The 22,315-nt window shown below is 38.9% G+C and overlaps 2 protein-coding genes across 2 annotated transcripts in view; both read left to right on the top strand.

Annotated features, from left to right (window-relative positions):
* Positions 1 to 1,382, top strand: part of LYRM7 (LYR motif containing 7) — a gene marked incomplete at its 5' end in the record, with an annotated part of 95,911 nt that extends 94,529 nt beyond the window's left edge. Inside the window, one exon of the mRNA XM_064439549.1 lies at positions 1,065 to 1,382. The remainder of the gene's footprint in view (positions 1 to 1,064) is intronic.
* The window catches only part of CDC42SE2 (CDC42 small effector 2), a 34,421-nt gene continuing 13,346 nt past the window's right edge, over positions 1,241 to 22,315 (top strand). The window contains exon 1 of the mRNA XM_009504664.2: positions 1,241 to 1,382. Coding sequence (XP_009502959.1) covers positions 1,329 to 1,382 — 54 coding nt within the window. The 5' untranslated portion in view covers positions 1,241 to 1,328. The remainder of the gene's footprint in view (positions 1,383 to 22,315) is intronic.

The following is a 22,315-nucleotide window of genomic DNA, read 5'->3' as shown; positions in this document are numbered from 1 at the left end:
GCTTGGCATGGTGAGAATGGATGAAGGCAGTAGCTAAGTGGGACTGCTCTGCCACAGAATGTTTGTGTATGTGCATATATGTATGGAGTTTATGTACCCCATGGAAGCCTCCAAACCACTTCACACTGTGAGGAATTGCGTACAAATAATGATGCATAGTTACACACACATTTCTATGAATGAAGATGCAGTTATATATAGAATTATTAAGGAGCGTGCACGTAAAAACAACTGAATACTCATTATCTCACTTTTTCTGCAAGTAAAGTTTATGACTGATGGCAATATGAATGACCAGGGTGAAATCTCACAGGAATTTTTATTGCACTCTTAGTGAAAGAAACCAGGTTGGAGATTAACCAATAAACATTATTTTAGCTAAACAATGGTTGGAATCTGGAGCCTTGGTTGTTCCACATGAGAAATTTTAGAGGTTTAAGGAAACAATTTCAAACTCTACAAGAAATGTCCTGTTTTGAAGCCAACCATACGTGAATCAGGAAGGAAGAGAGAGTGGAAGGGAAATACCTTGAGGTGACCAAGTCCAGCCATTTTGCAAATTTTCCATATACAGAAATCTATTTATTAGTTTCCCCAACATTTAGAAAAGCACGCCTTTGCTTGACAGATGTGTGACAGGGTTGGGGTTAAATACTATTTAAACCTTATGCTGTCAGTGGACTGGATAACTTTTCCATCGAGAAATATGAAATGTCAATAGGCACAATTTCCTAAGAAGTTTAAAGGGGTGTTGGGCAATTGTCACTTTCTAAATGGTATTTGAAAGCTAGAAACAGATCAAAGAGAGATGTCTGTCAAAAGATAGGACACCAGTTCCTGATATCACTTTATCTAACCAAAGCTGGAATGTAAGCCTCATATGGATTTCTGGTATATGCCATTTTTGGTAGTCACTGTAGAAATAAGCATGTGACTTGTTTGCTAGTGTCTCTTCAGTCTGTGGTTCAAATATTATGAAGAAATCACTGGTGTGTAGGTGGCTGGCTGGGAGCATGAGATTCTGTGTTTTCTTTCTTTTTGATGTAATGTACTTCTGTTTTCAGGTTCGTGTAACGCTAGAGACCAAAGAAGCATATGTAACAATTCTGTGGTGCTGGGACCAACCTTCTGAAAGAAGACTCTAAAATAACTTTTTGCCTTCAACTTGTCTGTCCTGGGACTGACTTGTCTTCAGAGAAGAGCTCAACAGAGAAACGATTTTCACATTGGAACTAAATAAATCTGTTTAAAGAACTTGCCACCTAGAGACAGATTTACGGAGGTCAAGTCCTGCTTTTCATCTGCATTCCCACTTCAAACGGGAAACAATGAGTGAGTTTTGGTTGTGTTTCAACTGCTGTATTGCAGAACAGCCTCAGCCTGTAAGTATGAGTATTGTCACTGCTTTATTTTTGTATAATTTACTACATCAATCACATTTTCTGGTTTTCTTATGGCTTTTTAAATTAGTGCTGTTTGGCCAAGCTCAGTGAGAATTAAGCAATTAACTAACATTCTGGCTTAGTGGGGCCAAAAAAATGTCTGTTCTAGATTATTGTCATACAGCTGTTTTCCTGTCTTTAAGATCAAATCTCTCCAAAGTCTTTGGAAAGAGCCTTTATTTGTTTGAACTGAGGAGGAAGGAAGGCAAGGGTGAGGAGGACCTAAACTGTCATTCTAAAATAAGTAATTTTTGAGTGGAGATCTGTAAGCATCCTGACTTCTGTGTGGCTAAAGGCCTGCCTTCAGGTGTGGCTGGACAATGATGAAGGAAGGAAATTATTCTGTTAAAAAGTCCAGAGTGAAATCCAGTCCTCCTCCATCTTAATTTAAATAAGGATTTCAGTCTTAATTGTTTTATTAATTTCAAGATGAAACCTTAGGAGATTGAAGGGATGCACTTGTACTATAAATACTTTTTTTTTTAAAAAAAATAGAAGTTGGAATGGTTGTCGTTTAAAAAAAGTACATAACAAACAGTTGGATAAAAGAACATATCAAAGCATATGTAAGGAAGACAGAAAGTACAGAAATATTCTTGGGTTTCATATACTCTACCCTTAGGGTATGTCCCTGACTCTAATCCTTTTGGGAGAAAGTCTGCCTGTACAAAAGTAGAATTAACCAGGGTCATGGTTAGCCCAGTATGAGAAAAATCGCTGTATGGTGTGGCATCCAGATCAAGCTACATGAATTTATAGAAAGGACAGTCATCTTAAAAATATGTGGAAGAGAACCCAGTTAATACTAAAGGATATGCTGGAATTATAGTGACCAAGAGAATCTCAGAGTGAGTAGAGCAAACTCGCATTAATATGTTCAGATTATAATATTGGCTTTAGGGAAGCCAAAGGACTTAAAAAAAAAAAATTTTCTAATGTTAGGTGGTGTTACTGCACAAAGCCTGGCTGCCAGACTCATCCTTGGGTGACAATACAAATATTAAAGTGTGACCATTAATATTTCTAACAAATGAATGCAACTTTATCTCACTTTTAGTCAAGTAGAGTTGTGGGAGATGGACTCTGTGATGCCAACACGGGAAGCTGCAATCCTCTCCTGTTTCTTGAATACCACTCAGTCCTTTAAAACAGTAGCAGTGCCCATATATAGCAAAAGTTTATTTGCTTAGTTTTTGGAACATACATTTCAACTAAAAATAAGGTATGACTGTTAAAAATCTTTGAGATAGAAAATGGCATAGTCTGTCTGTTTACAAGAATCCTGAGGCTCAGTCCTTATAAAATCTTGACTCAAACTTTATGATGCAGTTAAGTTATTGCCCAAGAAGTACTTGGTATATTAATACAGCACATAATGATCTGTGGGTCATGACTCATGGAAAGGGTGGAGAATGTACTTCAAAAGTGGCAAAAAGGGAAAACAACCCCTTTTTGTATGTTTCCACTGATCTGGTGGTGTGCATTTGCTTAGAAAATTAAAACCATCCTTATGTTTAAGATAGAGATAGCATGTAACTGAGCATTGACCTAGTTCCTGAAATCTGCCTTTCAAATGTTGTAGGAGCCTTGCTCATTATGAAGTACCAAAATTCTTCAGGATGAATCTCAGAAAAAGCTGTGGGCCCTCCTTGGCATGCTTGATAATAGGTGCTTAGTTGTCCTTCCGCTGCAGTTACCTCATTTTGCTGTGTTGTGTTGTATAGCCGTTGTTCTGGCATGCACTGTTGCAGTAAGGGGAGTATTTAAACAGATACTTATGCATCTGAATAAGTACAGGAATGATTTTCTCCTCTGACATGTAGCAAATCATGTACTGTCAGTGTGAGCAAGCTGGTAAACCAGACAAGTGGTAAAGAAGCAGTTTTTCCCTGTCTCTGTAGGTGTTGCGTGATTGCTTGTTTTGGAGACTTACTTGCTGAAAAACATGCTTGTTTTTAGCCCCAAAATACTTGTACTTTTTTCCTAGTTGTATCAAAAGATAGGTGAAACATGCAAACTTGCATCAAAGCCACTTGTCTGTCCCCTACCATGCATTCAATCTGTCAGTTTAGTCCAGTTTCTCAGGACAAATGCCTCATCTGCTTGGTTTCATCTCTTTCATTTTCCTTCTTCCATTTTACCTCCTGCATCTCAACTCCTTCATGGCCTAACAGTGTCCCAGCTATCACTTTCATGTTCAGCCATTACATGTTCAGGATGCTCCTTCTGTGGAAAGACTAATGTAGTCTTGTAGCAACACCAACAACCAACAGCCTCTTAGAATAAAGACCTTGAAAGCAGGAAGTTACTTAATTTGCCTCTTGTTCTGATCAATGTTTAAAATGTTCCTTTTGTTTTTATACTTACATTCTCTGGAACATGATTTTTTTTCTCATTATCTTTGTCAGGTGCTGATATCTGGGACAACTTTAATGACCTGGATAGTGACAAATTTTAAGCCTCTTCACTGGAGAAGTTAAAAATGGAGCTTTTAGTAGTCGCGTGTTAGTAGTTAGCTTGCGTGCATAGCAGTTAGCTTCCATTGAGCTCAGGAGTTTTCCTTCTCTCTTGAAATCCAGGATGCAGGAACTCTCTCTTGCTTTCTTCTGGCAAAACTCTAGCATATTATATCAGGAATCATCAGTATGGCATCTCTATTCCTTGCAGTTATAATACACTTAAAATGAAAAATGTGTGCATGCACTGAGTCATTTCAGTCAATTTTATATAAGACTATTACTCGGACTGTACATGAAGGCATTTTGTAGGTTATTGCCAGTACTCTGCATGCCTTCCAAACTAGCATACTAGTGCTTTCCAGTGCATTTTCATGGTTTTGAACCATGCCTTTTTAGGTAAGATTAACAAACTTTATGGCAATAAGAACATGCTACTTACATAATTTTACTGCCATCACTTCCCTAATAGCATACCCCAGAGCAGAACAGCAACAATGTTGCAGTTATATATTAGTGCACTTTAAGAGGTTCCTTAATTAAAAGAGTATTCAAGTATTACCATCATTTTTAATTGAAGTGTATCACGGCACAGCTTTTTGTCTTTTGTCAGTGCTGAATGAATGCACTGTGCCGTGTTGTTGTGAAATAAAACATAGGTGCCTTGGAAAGAGCACTGTTCTGCTCTCTCACCTAATGTTTGTTTGCTAAATATTTCACCTGGTGCGTCTGAGACTGCAGTACTCCTATCACGGAAGGGGCATGTCTGAACATGGGTCTCCATGCTTTCCTGAAACAGGGTCATAAATGAAGAAATTGAGTATGCGAAGAAGCAAAACTAAATAGTGATACAGTTGAAGGAAGCATGGTCCTGATGGTGGCTTAGCTCTTGCCTCTTAATAGCCTTAGGTCTTTACCAGTAGAATGCAAACAAAAGCCAAGGGAAGGTGTTCTGGTATAAGCTTCCAGTTTTCTCTTGTCAGATTAGGATTGACAATAGATTTCACCACAATGAAGACTTCAGACAACTAGCTGCTTTCACATCTATTTTCAGGAGGTGATATTAATCTCTTAATAACTATGTTCAGGTTTTCTTGGTTGTTTAAATAGCCTGAATTCAATCTCTTACGATCTGACCCAAACAGTTTTTTATTTTGAGAAGAGTATCACTTTCTGTGATGGCACCACGTTTCTTACACCTCCCACTGATACCCTTTATAGGCTCTGAAAGCTGATCTTGCACTTCCTAGTGACAAGATGAGTCTCTCTTCCATGCTTCCTATGTCCTATCGTCCCATCCACTGCTACATTTCAATAAACTGCCAAATTCCCACTACCAGATGCATTGTTTAGTAACAGAAGTTTAGAGAGCCTTTTATCTTGCAGGTTTTCAGGGAATGTGTCCATGGTTTCTTTCTTAGGCTGAGCTTGTTGCCTACACCAGGAATCTGGTGGAATCTGTTATTTTCCTCCACTTTTTTTCACGTTCTGTCTATTTTTAACTTGCAAAGTTAATTTTTGGTCTGAGAAGCCTTGGGTCATGATATGGTGCACTCCCACCTGGTTTGGGCCACCACCCAGTGCAGCTGAGCAGTTCAGTTTCCTTTGACCTTGCAGCAAAATTACTGCTCTGCTATAAAAAAATAAACTTTGCTCTCTTCCTTCTTGCTCTGAGCTTCCTTCTCCAGTTAATTAGTTTCTGTTTTGTTGCTTGTCTCTCATTTATATCATTTCCATTTTGTATATTGTCAAAGGGCTATTAGGGTTTTGCTGCGTGCTATGCCATAAATGTTTGAAGTGCTTTAGAAAGTGAAGTTTCCTTTGTCTTTTTTTGAAGTATGGAAGAGGATTGACAGATCTGTATTTAGAGTGGGGATGCCCATCTTAAAATACAGGCAGAAAAAACCCTGTACATACTGCTGTATTTATCAACTGAGCTGAATGTCGAATGCAGAAGACATAAATGATCTTGACTCTGATTACTTAAAGGAAATTAACCACTGTCGAATATTGTCAGCTCTAGCTTTTTTCCTAGAGGAGTCCTAGATATATCAAAGGATACATCTACCACTGCAGCTCTACACACTTCAACACAATAAAGATAATAAAGCATTCAGTATGCATAACAAATGCAGAATAAATCACTCCCAGTAGGCCTGCACGGTAAATCAGGGTTTTGTTCCTGAAGTACTGGGCGAGGCTCCCTGCTCGGTACAGCAGTGCTGCACAAGTGCAGCTTCTGGCTCGAAATGACTAAACTCAGGCTGTCTTATTCATTACATTTGATCACCCTACCACATTCAGTAAGCCTATGAAAGTTTCAAATGTAAAATGTGAGAACTCTAGAGACCCCTCAGGTTTCAGTGTTGACATACTTCGTTAGATATTGAGCTGCCAGTTTGAATGTTTCAAATTCCTCCTTTTTCCCTATTCAGTGCTGCTGTAGAAGTAGCCTGAGGGAACACCTTATCAAAGGGGGCAGAGTTAAATAAGCAGCCAAATACTTGGCTGTGTTTCTCAAACCTTATCTGTTTGTGCTCTTTCAGCCTGATAAAGCTGCTTTAGATTTTTCTTTTACCTTTAAATACACCTCACACATCCTAAAATATCTGTTGTGATGTTCAAGTATTAAAATGTTTGCAAAGGAAAAAAAAAGAATTTTGTGTTTATGTATACATACCTGAATAAAAATTAACTGAGTATTTTGCAATCCTTTATTATGGCTGTGAAAATTCTAGAAGCTCTTAGTTAGCTGTATTGATGCTATTTATTTAACATACTACTTGATGGGATGGAAAATAGCTCTTTGGCGGGGTGGAAACAAGAATTATATGCCAGCTTTCTGTTGATGAGAATGTGTCTTGCCATTGTCAACATATTTGATGAAGGACATAATATCCTTTTGATATCTACAGGCTCTGAAGAGCTCAAGCTTTCTGTTTAAACATGGGGAAGAAGTAGATTGTACTCTTTGATACGGACACCAGTGTTAGAGCCCTTGAATCACTTGTTTCTTTTAAAGCTCCAAAATTTTGAATGAGAAGACATCTTCAAGAACAAAACCCAGTATGAGCCACTGACAAAAGGAGCCGCACAGGAAATAGTTGATACTGCCTAGCAAAAGTTGATAGTTTTGCAGCCACCCTTAGCAACTGTGCTGAAGCATTTCTGAAATTAACAAATCCAATGCAATTTTTGTATTTTTCTTTTAAATAGAAGCTGAAGCTGCAAAGCCCTGATATTTTTGGTGTGCCTTAATTTTAATGCTTGGCAGTTCAGCTACTTTCCCCCTGTTCTGCTTTTCATGTTGGAACAGGGGAGACAGGCGAGTGTGTGGGTTTAGGGGCACTTCTACTTATCAACAGCTAAAGGCAGAGGTAACCTGGACATAGGCTGAGAGATGTGCACTTTCACTGACTCCGTATGGAGGTATGCTTTGTGTTATTGAATAGAGGAGTCAGTCCTTGCCCTGCAGCTAAATGTTCAGCCTTTTACCTTTAACTGCTTTTGATATGAAAGGGAATACTGAGAGTAGAAGCTTCCTCTGCGGCTAGTTTACTGTATTTTTATTGTAACTTTTCTGTAATGGATCTGAGATAATCTGTTGGAGATAATTAAGACCAATATGCAATCTGCAAAATACACATTTTTAAATGGCTATTTTAAAGATCTCTGCCTGCACTTATATCTTTAATTTCCAACATTAACATTTCACAATGATGAAAGTTTTCCTTTTTCAGACTGTTCTTCAAACCTTTTGTTCTGCAGTTCATGTCATAACTCTTACTTATGCATGAGACAGGCATGATATCAAAGTTCCTGTTAAATTATGTTATATCTATTGTTCATGTATTCTCAGAGATCCTGAAATTGTAAGGTACCCATTAAGCAATAGACTTTAATACATACTCAATTGCAGTGATTTTCTCACTTTTCATCTTCAGAGTGGCTCAGCTGATCGTTCTAAAATGCTGACATCTGTAATTCTGGGTTAATATCCTGCCAGGGAGTGAGGAGAATAGAGGAGTGGAGGTTAGGCAGAAAAACTGAAGCTGTGAACTGCATTGTGATGCAGATTCAGGGAAGTAATGCCTCTCTGAACCCATCAGTTTTATTTCTGTTTTTGAAATAACTTTAGAGGGTGTTTTTAGGTACTTGGGTGTACCCTCAAGAGAGCTGTAGTTTACTATTGCTGAGGAAAGACACCATCTCTTTGTGTTTCCTCCCTCAAATAAATGTGTGAAACTGAGTGATTTGTTGACATGTCATGCTCTGAGAGTGACCTGACATCAAAAGGGAGAGGCTTGCATGGAATTTCTTAAACTAGTTTTAAGTTGCATTATCTCTGTCCTTGCAACTGTAAATTCAGTTCATTCAGTCCCAGAAAAGTATGTGTTTATAATATGCTGTCTTCAGCAGGCACAGGGTCTTTATAATTGTTTGTTTCTCTTGCTTCTGGTATGACTGTTTTTCAATATGAACATAACTACCCTTTGTGGTCTGCTTGATGATTTATCATAAAGGACTACCTAGATCATAGTTTGCCTGTTTTGGTTCTGGGATGCTCTCAAACCAGAATATTTCAATTTTGCCTTATCTTTATCAGGCCTGCGTTATGGTTTAGGTGTTTCTAACCTGCACAATATGGTTACAAGTTGGTATGTAGCTGCCTTCTCTCCAGAGATTGAGAAATAAATTGGGACCAAATTGTGATTTGTCTTCTGAGTTTACCCAGACCAGCACTTCTTTGCTGGCATAGCGTGGCACTTCATGCTTTACTGCTCTAGCACCACGATATTGGCCAGCTGGAGCTCTCCACGTCTAGAGCAGAGGTGCAGAGCTCATCTCATCACGGCACACAGTGGGAAATAGTGTTGCTTGTTGGAGGCTGCCTTCCCTTTGTTTTACATCCATCTCTCTGGGGGGATGTGGTGCAGCACAGAGCGTTGTAGTTTCACTTTGTTAAAGGAAATTGTGACCTTTTAATTTCTTCTACTTACTTAAAAACCAAAAACATTTCTGATGGACAGTGACTGTGGTGATGGCTGAGCACAGGTAAACACTCTGGAAATTCATGGCAGTCTCTTATTCTGGTCTCAGACTGCTTTAAGCACAGGTTTAAGTCTTGCCTCCACTCAAACCTCCAAGTTATGCCACCAATTTTGAGTTAAGGTTTCTTGTGGCTTAGGCCTGACTCATTTGAGAGGTCAGCACTGGTATCCTTGCTTTACAGCTGGAAAATGTCAGGCATGTTGCCTGGGGAGCTGTATGGTGTCCATCAGTGGCTTCAGAGCATCTGACCTTAAATGAGTAAAGAACAAAAAGATTGTTTGGGTCATCTAGGATGATGTGGTGGGTAGAGAAAAATGAATTGGATTGGAATAAAATAAAGAAAAAGTCTTCAACAGGATTGATGAATAGATGTTGATTGGGTATTATGCCAGAATGATATAATTTTAGAGGTGATGTCACATCAGTGTTTTTAAAAAGACAGTTGCAAAACTGTAGTTACTAATCTTTACCTCATTATGTATATTTGCATTAAACTTGCCTTTTGGAGTGCTTTATCAGTTTGTGAACTGAAAAACTGATGCTATCAGGAATTAAGTTATCTAAAGAAAGCACACTTGGCTATGTTCAACTGGGAACTAAAGTTTTGTGTGAAGCGAGTGTATTATTTATAAAAGGAAATTACTGTTATGACTCATCAAGTTCCTCTAAACATAGGGGGCTTCCAAGCCAAATCCGCTTCAGGTAGATTTTTTGGAAAGACTTGAGTAAAATTAACATAGGATGACACGTTATTTAACTCTGCTTGGAACAAATATTACTTCAAATACAGCTTGCTGTACTCCAGTTACTTAAAAAACATTTAATTCATAGGCTCTAGGATGATGGTTAAATAGTAGATTACTGGTAAAATGGGGCAATAAATCCTGCTAGGCACATATTTGAAACAAATCTGCTGGGATATACAAATGCATACACGTATAAATGCGTGTGTGTAACGTACTGGATTGCTTGTGTTTGTGGTAGTAGCTTGGCATTGCTGAACTTGTAAAGAGAAGAAGAAATGCCAATGCAAGAATAGGCATGCTGATCTACAGAATAGCAGGCAAAAGAGCCTACAGGGCCTTTTATTCTCTGTAGAAAAATATCAAATACGTATTTTCTTTTTTTAACATCAGAATTAAGCTTTGAAAATTAAACACCTCTTCAATTTATAATGCAAAGAAAGGAAGATTTGAGGGAGGAAAGAAAGTAACTGCAATGTGTGTACTTCAGACAATAAAGAAATGGGTCTTATATGTGAGAGAGAAGAACTGGAGCTACTTAATTATTGCTTTTAAAGACTTTTTAAACCCGTCAAAGATTTCCAAGCCCATTACACTATGTGGATATTGTCTTTTCTGTAAGCTAACCATGAAGACAGTGCAAATCTCTAAAACACTGCAAACAATGCTAGGCTGCTGCCAGTAGTGAGTATGAGGGAGAAAAGGTGATTAAAGTGGCCACGGTGAAAGCAGTGTGTATTAAACTGACTGCTGGAAGACTAGAAAGGATGTAATCAAGGACTCATCATATGGCCCTACACATAAATAAAACCTATGCGCATATCTCAGGTCAGGGAGATACAGCTGCTCTTTTTAGTTTAGGAATAAAATTCCAGCATTTCCATTATAAAAAAAGAGTAATGTTCCTACACAGAGAAGATAATCAAGAGGAAGTTTACACATCTTTATACATACACACCTAGATTAAAATCTGGCAATGATCTGACTGATACGTGAAGATGTGTGTTAACTGATTTAGTAGTTAAAGAACCAACGGTTCTGGGGTTTTCCACAGGCAGCAACACTTAATGTTTCTCTACATAGCAAAGCCATGCAAACTGTAGTTCCTGATTCCTCTGATTTGTGAAGTATGTTTTGGATGGCGGGTTGGATTTTGGTGGTTTGTATTTTTGTGTGTGTAGGAAATAATCTGCTGAATTATAGCCAAAACCAACAGCCAGATTATTTTTCTGAGCGCTTGCCTGGGATCCTGCTAACTGTGCCTAGATCTTCTGATGAAAGGCACTACCAAATATTAAAAACTACAGAACTCTTGGATGTTTCGTGGTAGGTTTCTATGGGGCATGTGTGTAAGCATCATGGGTATTTTTGAAGGCCGCACAGCTTAAATATTAAGGCAAAAAGTTATTCTGGCTAGATTTTAAAAGGGATTATGTTAATTATAGACTATGTATATATATTTTTTTTAGTCTTAACTACTTACTTGATGTTCATTGTAAACACCTTTTCTATATGTAAAGAGATTATAATACAAGAGGAGTTTTTGCAGTGCTCAGTACTCCTGTGAAATAACTGCTTTGTAACATCTGCCATAATATTTTTAAAATGTGAGGGCATTTTGATCATCCTTTGAAGACAGTAAAATTACTCTCCTTATATGCTGCTGGTAACATGCTTCGTGTAACCAAATGACATTCTGCAATGTCTTTTGTCTCTTGCTCGCTCTCTCTGAACTTGACACCAGTGTAAATACTAATCTCTGATTAGTCAGAATGAACAGAAGAGGTTACATCAGTCTGATCTGTCTCTACTACATATAATAGGAAAAGTGATCAGGTGCTCTACAGTACCTTGCTTTACATAATAACTTCTGTAATTTAGTGTTCCAGAATCAGTCAGTTTGCATTATTACCCACTGAAAAGGAAAGAAAAATTGTAAAGGGAATGAGAGGATTTTATTTGGTTTTGATGTCCTTGTATTTTTTTTATCGAAAAAGACAAAACTTTCCCTTTGAGGCATGCTCTAAAATGCAGCTCAAAACCTGTTTTACTATATAGTTATTTGTTGGTCAATAAAATATACATCAAGTGATTGACTCTTACAAGGAACCGCTTCTGGAAATAAGTAAAACTTCCAGTTGCCAGGTCTACAAATGCACTCTGGCTTCAGAGTCAAGCTGAATCTTTCCCACACTGGTACAGTAAGTTTTCTGCAAGTAATCTCTTTGCTTCAGCTCACTGGAATTTAGTAAATAATTTGGTCATGCCCAAGAAGGAATAGAATGCAACTTAGGCTCTTAGCAATGTTGGCTCTGCAGGCATTGCAGGGGTGCATATCACTGACAATTTGTTTTTTATGACCAAACATAGCAGACACTTAGGTTTGCACTGCGTAAGACAAGAAATGCTCCAGGATGCACTGACTGTGCTATGGTTCATGCTGTTACTGTTCCCTAGATAAACAGCCACACCTAAGTTTTAGATTGTGGTATATACAAGTTTACATGTTCTAGTTCCTTCAACAAAAATGAACTCCAGCTGTACAACCTCAGAACACGTAAGAGTGGTCTGAAAATGAAGCCTGCAGGGAAACAATTGGGAAGGGCAGAATGGTTTGGGTTTCTCAATTTTTTCCTTAGTGATCCCAAAGACAGTGTGTTGAGTGTCTTGATAATGCATGCATCTTTCTGGTTGCTGACTTTTTTAGCGTTGCACCTGGAAAACAAAACCCCTTTGTGCTGTTTATAGTGGAGAAATTTGTTTGCCCTTGAGTTTTAAATATTAGATTCATAAAGTGTACTTAAAATATATTTGCGTTTTCAGTATAATGTGTTAAAATTAACACTTTAAAGCTTAAGAGAATACATTTAAAACTGTCTACAATTATGTTACAGAGAGAACTAGGGTCACTCCTGAATCTGTAATGTGTGACTTTGCATAAAAGCAGCTGGAGCGTAAACCAAGTATACATTGTTTTTATGAAGACAAGTGTTTAAAGATTTTGAAGAGCTATAGCAATTCCCTTTCTTCAAGAGGGACTTTAACATAGTGGCTGCAGATGATTTAGGACAGAGAAAGGTGAGGGAATAGGGAAGATTAAAATGGAAGGATTTCTTAATACTACTCTGTTGTTTTCTAGCTGTGCAGCCTTTGGGATCCTTTATCGAGGTAGCTTGTAAATCAGTTGCTCTTTCCAGTAAGAAAAGCCAGCAGTGTTTGGGTAAAACTCCTCCCTGGATGGCTGTCGAATGACAAAATTGACTGATACCTTTAGGGGAGCAGGTCAGAGGTTAAAGTTACTGTAACAGAGAAGAGCAAGGAGCAGAGGCAGGGAGGGCTCCCGAGCAATGAGTATGTGGTGGGCTGTAAATGCCAGTCACCTGAAAGGATGACATTTCTCTGGCTGCCCATGCTTGCACATGTGTTCATTCCACCAGGCAGGGAAGAAGGGGGTACAGAGCCAACACCAGAGGGACAGCAGCACCACCACAGCATTCTGATCTTCAAAATTGTTTCCAATGTGCTATTTCCAGCCATCTGAAGGGAAAGGTTAAAGAGGCTCTGAGAAGCTCTCTGTAGCATAACTGTAAAGTGAAAACTGGTGTTTTACTAATTCCAAGATAGACAACTAAGATTCTGCATATTAAAAGTGTGACCTTTCATGCTGATGCATCTCTTCTTGTCCTAAATTATTTTTATGTCATATGCAGCTCTCCTTAGTGTAAAACTTTGAAGCTATTGATAAGTACATAAGTGGCAATGTCTGCTGAGGACAACAGTTGCAGGCAGCTACTCTAATGCCTGGGTCCATGGGCCTTCACAGAACTTCTGGGGAAACCCAACGAAATGGTGAAGCAAGGTTGAGGGATAGAAAACATGCAAGAAATTTGGGAAGAAAATTAACTTCTTGCAAATTTGGTGCCTTGATCATGGAAGCATGTTTCTGGGTGGTGTAGCCTGATAATGCTGTGGCATAGGAAGCTCTTAAAATAATTTTATATGATTGGAATTTGGCAGTTGTCATGCTGGTGAGACAGCTGTTCAAAACCAACTTGTTATATTAGCATAGCCGCCAGAGTCCACTGGAGACCTGTGTGTTGGTAAAGGGTACCTGACACTCAGGCTGTGAAACATAGAGTGGTGGTGGTAGTGTTTTATCTTGGCTGTTGTGGTTTTTCTTTCATTTAGGAATGATACATATTTTCCTTCCAAGAACTAATATTCAGTTCTGTGTTCATAGCTCTAGTTGTTGGGAAAGATGGAGTTACATTCCTGTCTTTTTAGGTATCCTATGGTTCCATTTGATGAAGAGTAAAAGGAAAAATATTTACTGTAAATAATCTACCTTTATTGTTATGCACCCTGTTTAGAAACTCCCAGCCTGAGGCATCTGTAGAAAAGCCGGTTTTGTCCTGTATGTTTATTGCCTTTTCAGCTCTGCATTCTAACTTTTTTTTTAACTGTCAGTGACTATAAATCTGTAGCCAGCAGCTGATGTTGGCTGTATCTTGTTTTTGATAGAAATTGACTACACTTGTGGAACTGGGCAGCAGTTGCCCTGAAGTTGCCAATAAGGCAAGAACCTGGAGGAGTCTGAGAGATCTCCATGGTGTCCCGTGTTGCAGTGCCAAAGCTTCCCCTGTTTTGCTGACTGTTAAAGAACCATGCTTTCCTGTTCTGTCTTAAGAAGCTCCTAAATACAGGCATATTCTGGCAATACCAGTAGATCTGACGCACTAAGAAAGCCACTGTATTTCCTGGATTTTTACAGTGGATCCAACTTCAAAATTGCTAGACTGAAGGAATGGTGTCAAAAAGTATGCAGGTAGGAAACACAACAATACAATGATGGAAGTTCTGCTCTCACAGTAATAAATTTATCTATGATAACTTAGTACAGAAGACCTGAAGACAAGGAGGGATAGGCTTGCCACAGGAATGGATTAGTAAGTAGAAAGATTTTTCTGAACATTATGAGCAGCCAATGCTGCCTTTGAAAATGATAGTGTGGTGTGTTGTTGATCCTACTCTCGATTCTGGCAGTAAATTCTGAATAATAAATGTACCTGAGACATTGTCATCAACAAAATTCATGTGTCTTCTTAGGGCAGCCAGTGGAAGAGTAAGGAGCTACTGCTACTGCTCCTGAATACCTCTTTTCAATGAGGCTGTATTTAGAAGAGTAGAATTTGACAAATAAATTAGGAGTATGGGGTGCTTTCTGACTTGATGAAATTTAAATAGTTAGTGATTGTTTAAATTCAAGACCTGTGGAATTGTGGCATGCCTCAGCTAGACTATGCAAAAGTGCCTGTACATGCTTGGAATTGCTGTTTTCCTTTTGATAGGAGGTTGGACAAGGCAGCAAGGATTCCTTTGTTTTGCCAGGGAAAACAGAACACTCCTTGATCGGGCTTCCTTTTTATGTTCCTTGTTGAACTGAAATAGGTAGGAATTCAGTGACTGACTAGAAGTTTTCCCTCATGATGGCCTTTTTTCTTTGTTGTCTTTTGAGCCTACGGATTTGCAATGGCACACCATGTTGCTCTTCCTTTGCCCCCATGCTTCTCTTAGAACTTGTTTAATTAGCACCTGAACAGCTTCCCTTCTATCTTTTGGGGGTATTTGCCACACTTTGGGCATAGGCTTTTGTGTTGCTGCTCTTCGTCAGATCACAGACTGGTAGGGGTGGGAAGGGACTTCTGGAGATCATCTTGTCCAACCCCCCTGCTTGAGCAGGGACACCCAGAGCAGGGGGCAGGGTTTTGAATGTCTCCAGGGAAGGAGACTCCACAACCTCTCTGGGCAGCCTGTTCCACTGCTCTGTCACCCTCACAGAAGGTTTTTCTCATATCGAGGTGGAACTTCCTGTGTTCAACTTGTGCCCATTTCCCCTGACACCCTCCCTTTGGATATTTATAGGTATTGATGAAATCCCCCTTCAGTCTTCTCCAGGCTGAACAAACCCAGGTCTCTCAGCCTTTCCTCACAAGGGAGATACTCCAGTCCCCTGATCATCTTGGTAGCTCTCTGCTGGACTTGCTCAAGCAGTTCTACATCCTTCTTAGACTGGGGGGCCCAAAACTGGACACCATTCTGAATATTCTGATACTATTCTGAATATCTCAAAAGGTGAGCAGAAAGCTATTTGAAGTCTGAGCTCAGCTGTTCTTAAGAGTTGCTAGTTGAAGACTCTCCCAGAGATGCTTCTGGCCAGGCTATCTGTGGGCTCAGCATCTAAGCATCCCTAAAATATCTTCTGGGCCATCATTGTCTTGGATGCTTGTTGTATTGTCTTTTTTATTTTGTGTATAATGCCATCATTTCCATGTCCACTGGTGTGATCACCTTTCAGATGTGTGATTACTTTTCATAGTATGGGAATAATATGGGAGGCTCTTCCTGCTTCCCTTGGGTAGATTGTAACTCCTTTTTGATTTGATGTTTCAAGAGCAAGCAAAGACAGACTACATCATAACATATTTTGGGATGCACTTGTTCCAGTGGCTTACCTGAAATGAACTGGATAAACAGATTTTCAACACTGAGTCAAATTTGGGAGCTTTGCAAAGTCCTCACAGGAGCAAGTGGGTTGGCCTCTGAAGCAAATCTGTGATTCCATTTTTATGAATGCTGCTCCCCACTGCAAAACAGGCTACCCAAGGCCCTGTGACAGCGCTCGTATACTGATGAGGTTACTGGTCAGGGTGCCTTTGGAGCAGCAAGCAGAACCCAGAGATAATGATGAGTTCACACAGGTGACCAATAACTTATCAAGGAAATGCCAATGGGAAGATTGCCAGAAAGGTCAGCAGGCCTTATGGACCTGACACACACAAAACTTAACAGGATTACATCCTTTAAAAAAGGATTTGTACAAAAAAGAAAAAAAAAGTATCTTCGTTCAGAGCAAGTTCATTTTGATAACACTTCACTGAGAAGTAAGTAGAAAATCAGACGAACCACTAGAAAACCAGGTGAATATCGAGGTGTTTCATTGTATAGTTATATAAACAAAGAAGAAACTGCTGCTGTTTGGGCAAATGAATGTCAAGCTTCTAAGATGATGTTCGCAGAGGTATTTAAAAGCTGTTGAATTCACTGTTTCTGTGTTTGTTGGCTCTGGAGGGTATTATTATTAAATATTGTGGCTTTGTTTCTGCCTGCAGCACAAGTACTAGAGCTTCCATCCATGAATCCTACTGCTAAAAAACATCAGTACCATAATTCCTGAAGATCCATCTTCCCCCAGTAAGGGAATTACTGTGAGCTGGGTACAGAGGTTTTCTGAAAATACTACGCATGCCCTGATTTGTTGTCATAGTTGAAAGTGAATCACATTGTGCAGTACCAAACTGCTACTTGCAAGCACATCTGACAATTTGCAGCTATTTTCTTCAGAGCAGATGTTAAACTAGCTGATCCAGAGAAAGTGTTAAACTTACTAATTGATTGGGCTTGTATGGTGAGTATGACTGAGGGTCCTGTATCTGGCAGTGGCTATTACCTGTTCGAAGGGTTTGGTTTTTGTTCTTGTACTTAAGGAGTTTGGTTTGTGCATATCATCCTGATTTAGAAGATTATACAGGTTGTACATAGGAGTACAGAAGGCTTGTATGTAATGTATCTTATGCAACGTGTATGTTTCCATATAGATGCATAGGTGTGCAGAGGCCTGTGTAGGCAGGACATAACAAACCTGTTCATATTAGCCAGCTAGCTGTAGTAAGTCTTACTACAGGATTTGCAAGCCTGAAATATAATTTCTTAACAAAAGAAATTCAATTTGCAGTGTACTTAAGAACACCAAAAGCTTTTGGTTCTGTTGTAGCGGGGTGGGGGTGTGTGTGTGTGCACACATTAATTTGGCTGAGCAGGAGGGGGCTACATGTTGTAATCCTGACACACGTCCTCTAGAGAACTACAGCTCTTGTAATGCCAGATGTCCTTTCAAGTATTTCCTGTGTTCTTGTTGGAAAAGGTCAGCGAGTGAAAGGAAAGAGAGCTCAACATGAAGCAGTTTGCAGTGTGTCATTATCAGGACTTTGGGCTTTGGTTTTTTTGAGAAGCTATTAGAAATCTCCAGAAAGTTTGTGATGTGATATATATTTACAACATTTGTTTAATCTGTCTCTTTTAACATTATGATCACTGGGGACAATATACTGCATCTGTGTTGCAGCAAAGTCAATTCCAGCCTGCTTTACATTCTTCCTCTTTGTCACCAGCTGAAGTCAGAGACTTGGAAAATAATCTAGGTGACAAGAGGCCTCTGGATGCCATCTAGTGCAGTGTACCTACTCAAAGCAGAACCAACTAGACTGGCTTTTGTAGGGCCATTCCAGCTGTGTTCTGGGTCTCTCCGAAGATAGACATTCAGATTCGTTGGTGCTTGGTCCAGTGTTTTACTGCCTACCTGAAAAAATTTTCTTTTCAAATGTAATCACTATTTTCTGTGTTGCAACTTCAGGTTGTGGCTTCTCATACTATCACTGTGCACCTCCAAGTGTGTCTTCTGTACCATCCTGTTAGGTAGTATTACACCATTAAGACCACAAGCAGATATCTCTTCTCTTCTTAAGGGTGAATAAACCCACTCCTTCAGTCACTGCTTCTATACCATGTGCAGCACAGTTGTTGTCCCTTACCTGTGTCATAGCTCTGGATTCACTCCGAAAGGTGCATTGAGAAGCTTTTATTTGCAGCTGTGCGGGCTGGTAATAAGCACTCGTTCCAAGCAACAGCTAACGCGTTTTAAGTTACATAGCTTGGCAACTGTAAGAAAAGAGTATATGTTAAATGTGAATTTCTGATTTTTGCTGAGATACCACAAGTCGGTATCACAGACTTGTTCCTTTCATCACACCCTGCTGTCCTTATCATTAATGAATTACCCGTTACTCTAGAAACAGAATGCATAGTCTGTCTAAAGACGCTAAAGAAGTGTGGTTGCTGAAGTAGAAATCCAGTATTATTATCTTAGGTGAATGCTTTTATTTTTAAATTATGCTAAAGAGACATTAGTCACCAGAAGTAATGAAAATAAACTTTTTGAAAAGAAAAGTTAGTTGCCTTAAAATTGTGCTAGTGTGTATTTTGGAAAGGACAATACTTACTATCTATACCAACCAATGGATTCTGATTTATTATGTGATTTAAAGTTGGTTTAAGCATCTGGAATGGAACAAGTTCCCTTTAATGTGTGAGCTAAACACATTTCTTAAAAGACCTATTGTCTTTCAGAGTCATTTGACCTCATCTGGCAAATTTTCCTGTTTATTTAGAAAACATAGGCTACAATTGCCAGTTTTGTCATGTGATGACTAACACCATCATAATATAATGGAATATTGTGTAAACAGATCAAAAAGCATACACTTCAAAAGATTCAAGAAGGTGCTGAATTTGCTAAAAGCAAAGGAGCTGTTTGAGCTAACAATATGCAGTCCAGTTTGAGGTATAAATTTAAAAAAATAAGTTAATTTGATGTGAAGTTGTACTTAAAGTCAGGCTGGAAGATTTTATAAAGTCAGCTTCTTTGCCATTTTAGCTTCTTTTATTTTCGCTTTGCTTTTTGTCGTCTTCTAAATAGGAATGGAATTGCTAGTCACTTTGCTTGGGAGTTCAGAAAGCTATAAGATTTGCTTATTCTGGTTTGTGGTTGGGGTTTTTTTTGCCACTTGAGTCAGTCAGTAAATGCTAAGTGATTTTGTCTAAAGGCTAAATCCAGTATACTTTTGATAATCAATTTATTAGTTGTTAATTGTAACAGCTTAACATAATTTTAAAACTTACCTCTTTTGAATTCTTTGTCTCAATTTCCTAACCCTACTTTAACTAGAGAAAGTCAGGTAGCGTCCTGGATTTCTAGAAAACTTGATGAGAGCTGAGTGTGCTGGAGGCCTGCTATTTATCGCTTTTGCTTAAGAGCTGGCATGAAAACCTGTGCTGGTTTCCTGCTGGTTCTGTTCTGGTGAAGCAGTAGTTTGTAAGATTCATAAGCAATCAAGACTCTTTAAGCAATCTGCTAGAATCTGCCCATGTAAGTGACTGAGAAAAGCATGTTAGTAATGGTGGAAGCTTTGGTGTTTCGCAGTTGAAGATTGCAGCACTGGTCAGAACATTGTTACGCTGGGCTTAGATAGCACATTACTGCTTTAGAATAAATCTGTCACTGAAATGGTGGTTGGGAGGGAGTGGCTAGCATTTTAACTTATCTTGCATTCTTGCATATTATCTTAGTTGTGCCTCCGTGTTTCTTCTGTATGGTAAACTTCATGATAGAAGGCATTGGAAACTTAAAGGTCTAGTTCTTCATCCTTGCTCCTTCGCAGAGTGGTCTCTTGCAGATCAATATAGTCGGTGTCACTTTATGGTTGAAAAATTAAATGTTAAAACTTTAAACATATGCTAGTGCCTGACTGGAATTTTAATATTACTGTGGGTGGCATCTCTTTAATTTCATCAACTTTCTTGTAGTACTTGCAGATTGTATAAATGATGGAATTGGCAGTGTAAGCTCATGGTTTTAAAAAGCTGAAAAAAAATTGGAGAGTACTGCAATATTCAGGGAAATGTTTAGGTTTGCAGCATTTTCTTCTTCAAAGATTTTTCTGTGAAAAATATGATACTGACTATATGATGATCCTACACATCTAGCCATTGGCCTCACAGTGCTAGTTTACTACATTATGGTCCAGCTGCTAGAGATGAGAGTGTATTAGCATTCCAGCTTTATATGTGTACTCAGTTTTTTTGTTTTTAACATGAATCTCTTGGTTCCTAATTAGGGAGGAAGGTGTGGAGAAATACAATGCATCTTAAAAAAAACAATGCACAAAAACAAATACAAGGGACACCCTTGCCCCTGCAGCACTTTCAGGTAGGGTTTGATGAAAGACACTCTTTAAGACCTTTTAAAGTAATTCTGATGGGTCAATATTGGGAACCCAGACACAGCTTGTCTTGGAAGATACACAGCCATCCTCTGCACGTCAGACTATATTGGGAGCAGAACAGCATGTAAGTGGGAGGACAGGAAGCCACATCTACAGGGTGATCTGATACATCCTATTCTGAGCAAGTACATAGCTCTTCCTGTGTGTTAGCGTGCGGAGGATCAGCTGGGTGACACAGCATAGGGACTCCTTTGCTGCTGGTGCTCTTTTCAGAGCAGGTATAAAAAGTAGGCAAGATCAAAGAAGGAAAATAAAACGAAGAGTGTTTTCTCTCTTTCAGTTTCGCCTGTAACCATCCAAAATTCCCCAGTAACCATCCAAAATTCCCCATCTTGAAATGGCTGACTATCTTGTCTTTGATTAAATCCTTTCCTTATATTGCTATCTTAGTTTTATCTTTGGCCTTCACTGCTTTTGAAGTTTCAGCTGAGTTCTTGAATACAAAGCTGGCAAACAGCTCTATTTCAACAGAGAGTTATATTAGGTTTAATAGATCACTTTGTCCTCAGGGAAAAGTTATGAAACACCTGTCTTGATTGGTGGCAGAGATCCCAGAGAGTAAATTAGCAGGTTAAAAGATTTTGCTTTTTGCATAGCGTTAGCCTGAAATTAACACTAGAATGAATGGTAACAGAAGTTCTCCAAAAAAGGGTTGCTGTTTGAGGGTTATTTGTGAAAGAACATCAAACACAATAGCTGTAAGCCTCCATATAAATCTGATAGTTCCTATTTAAAAAAAAGAAAAGATTAGCAAATCACATCTTGATAGTGCATCCATACAGTGTTGGATGTATGAGCAGACTAGCTCCTGATAATGAAAACACATGCACTAGGCAGGTACAGAGGAGGAGAGGGAACGTATTCCTTGTTCGCATTTGTCTACCTATCTACCGTAAGAACAGCAGTTATGGTGGCTGTACTGAGATTTATTTTATTTTAGGATGGTTTGAGATTTAGATTTAGTATGGAAAGATGTATTAACTCTAGATCTCTTAGTGTGGCAAAGGATTAAATGATGTGCTTAAAAGTTATTATACTTAATTATGCTCAAATAACCCTGCTCTTATTTAAAAGTCAAGCTTGCAAAGAGCTATTTGTAGAGAGTGAATTGCTGCTTACTGTATTTGATGCCATTTTAATGTCTGAGAGAGTGGTGACTGAGCAGTCTGAAAAACTGACCCTTGTGTTGTGGAGACAAGTTTAAAAGCTGTGTATCTTTCTAGCGTTTATGAATTCAGAGTCATATTTCTGCTTTGAAAAGAGTAAAATTTTTGGAGGTAATAAATGTAAGTGGTCATTCTCTAACCACAGAAACCCATTCTGCAAAGCAACTCTTTATAGCGTCCAGACGGATTGTTCACTCCTCTGTTCACCAAGGAGAGTTTTCCAATGGGGAGTTAGCAAGTAAATTTATTAAGTCTTGAACTAGGCTTCAAAGAGGAATTAATGTTCTTTAGTTAGCTTCTTGCCAAGAGAGATAAGCCTGTTTTATGACAGCAATCATTTCAGAAAAGGGGAAAACTACTTTTTACCCTAGCTAGGTTACTGAGCCTGCATGCCAGGAGTAAGCATTGCTGACTTGATGAAGGCAATCCTGGCAGGTGAGTGAGGCCCACTGAAGCCTCAGATGATGCTGTGATAGCCCACTCTGATGTGGAATATTA

Source organism: Phalacrocorax carbo, chromosome Z (genome assembly GCF_963921805.1).
Source record: "Phalacrocorax carbo chromosome Z, bPhaCar2.1, whole genome shotgun sequence".
NCBI lineage: Eukaryota > Metazoa > Chordata > Aves > Suliformes > Phalacrocoracidae > Phalacrocorax > Phalacrocorax carbo.
This window is presented reverse-complemented; position numbering and strand designations above follow the sequence as displayed.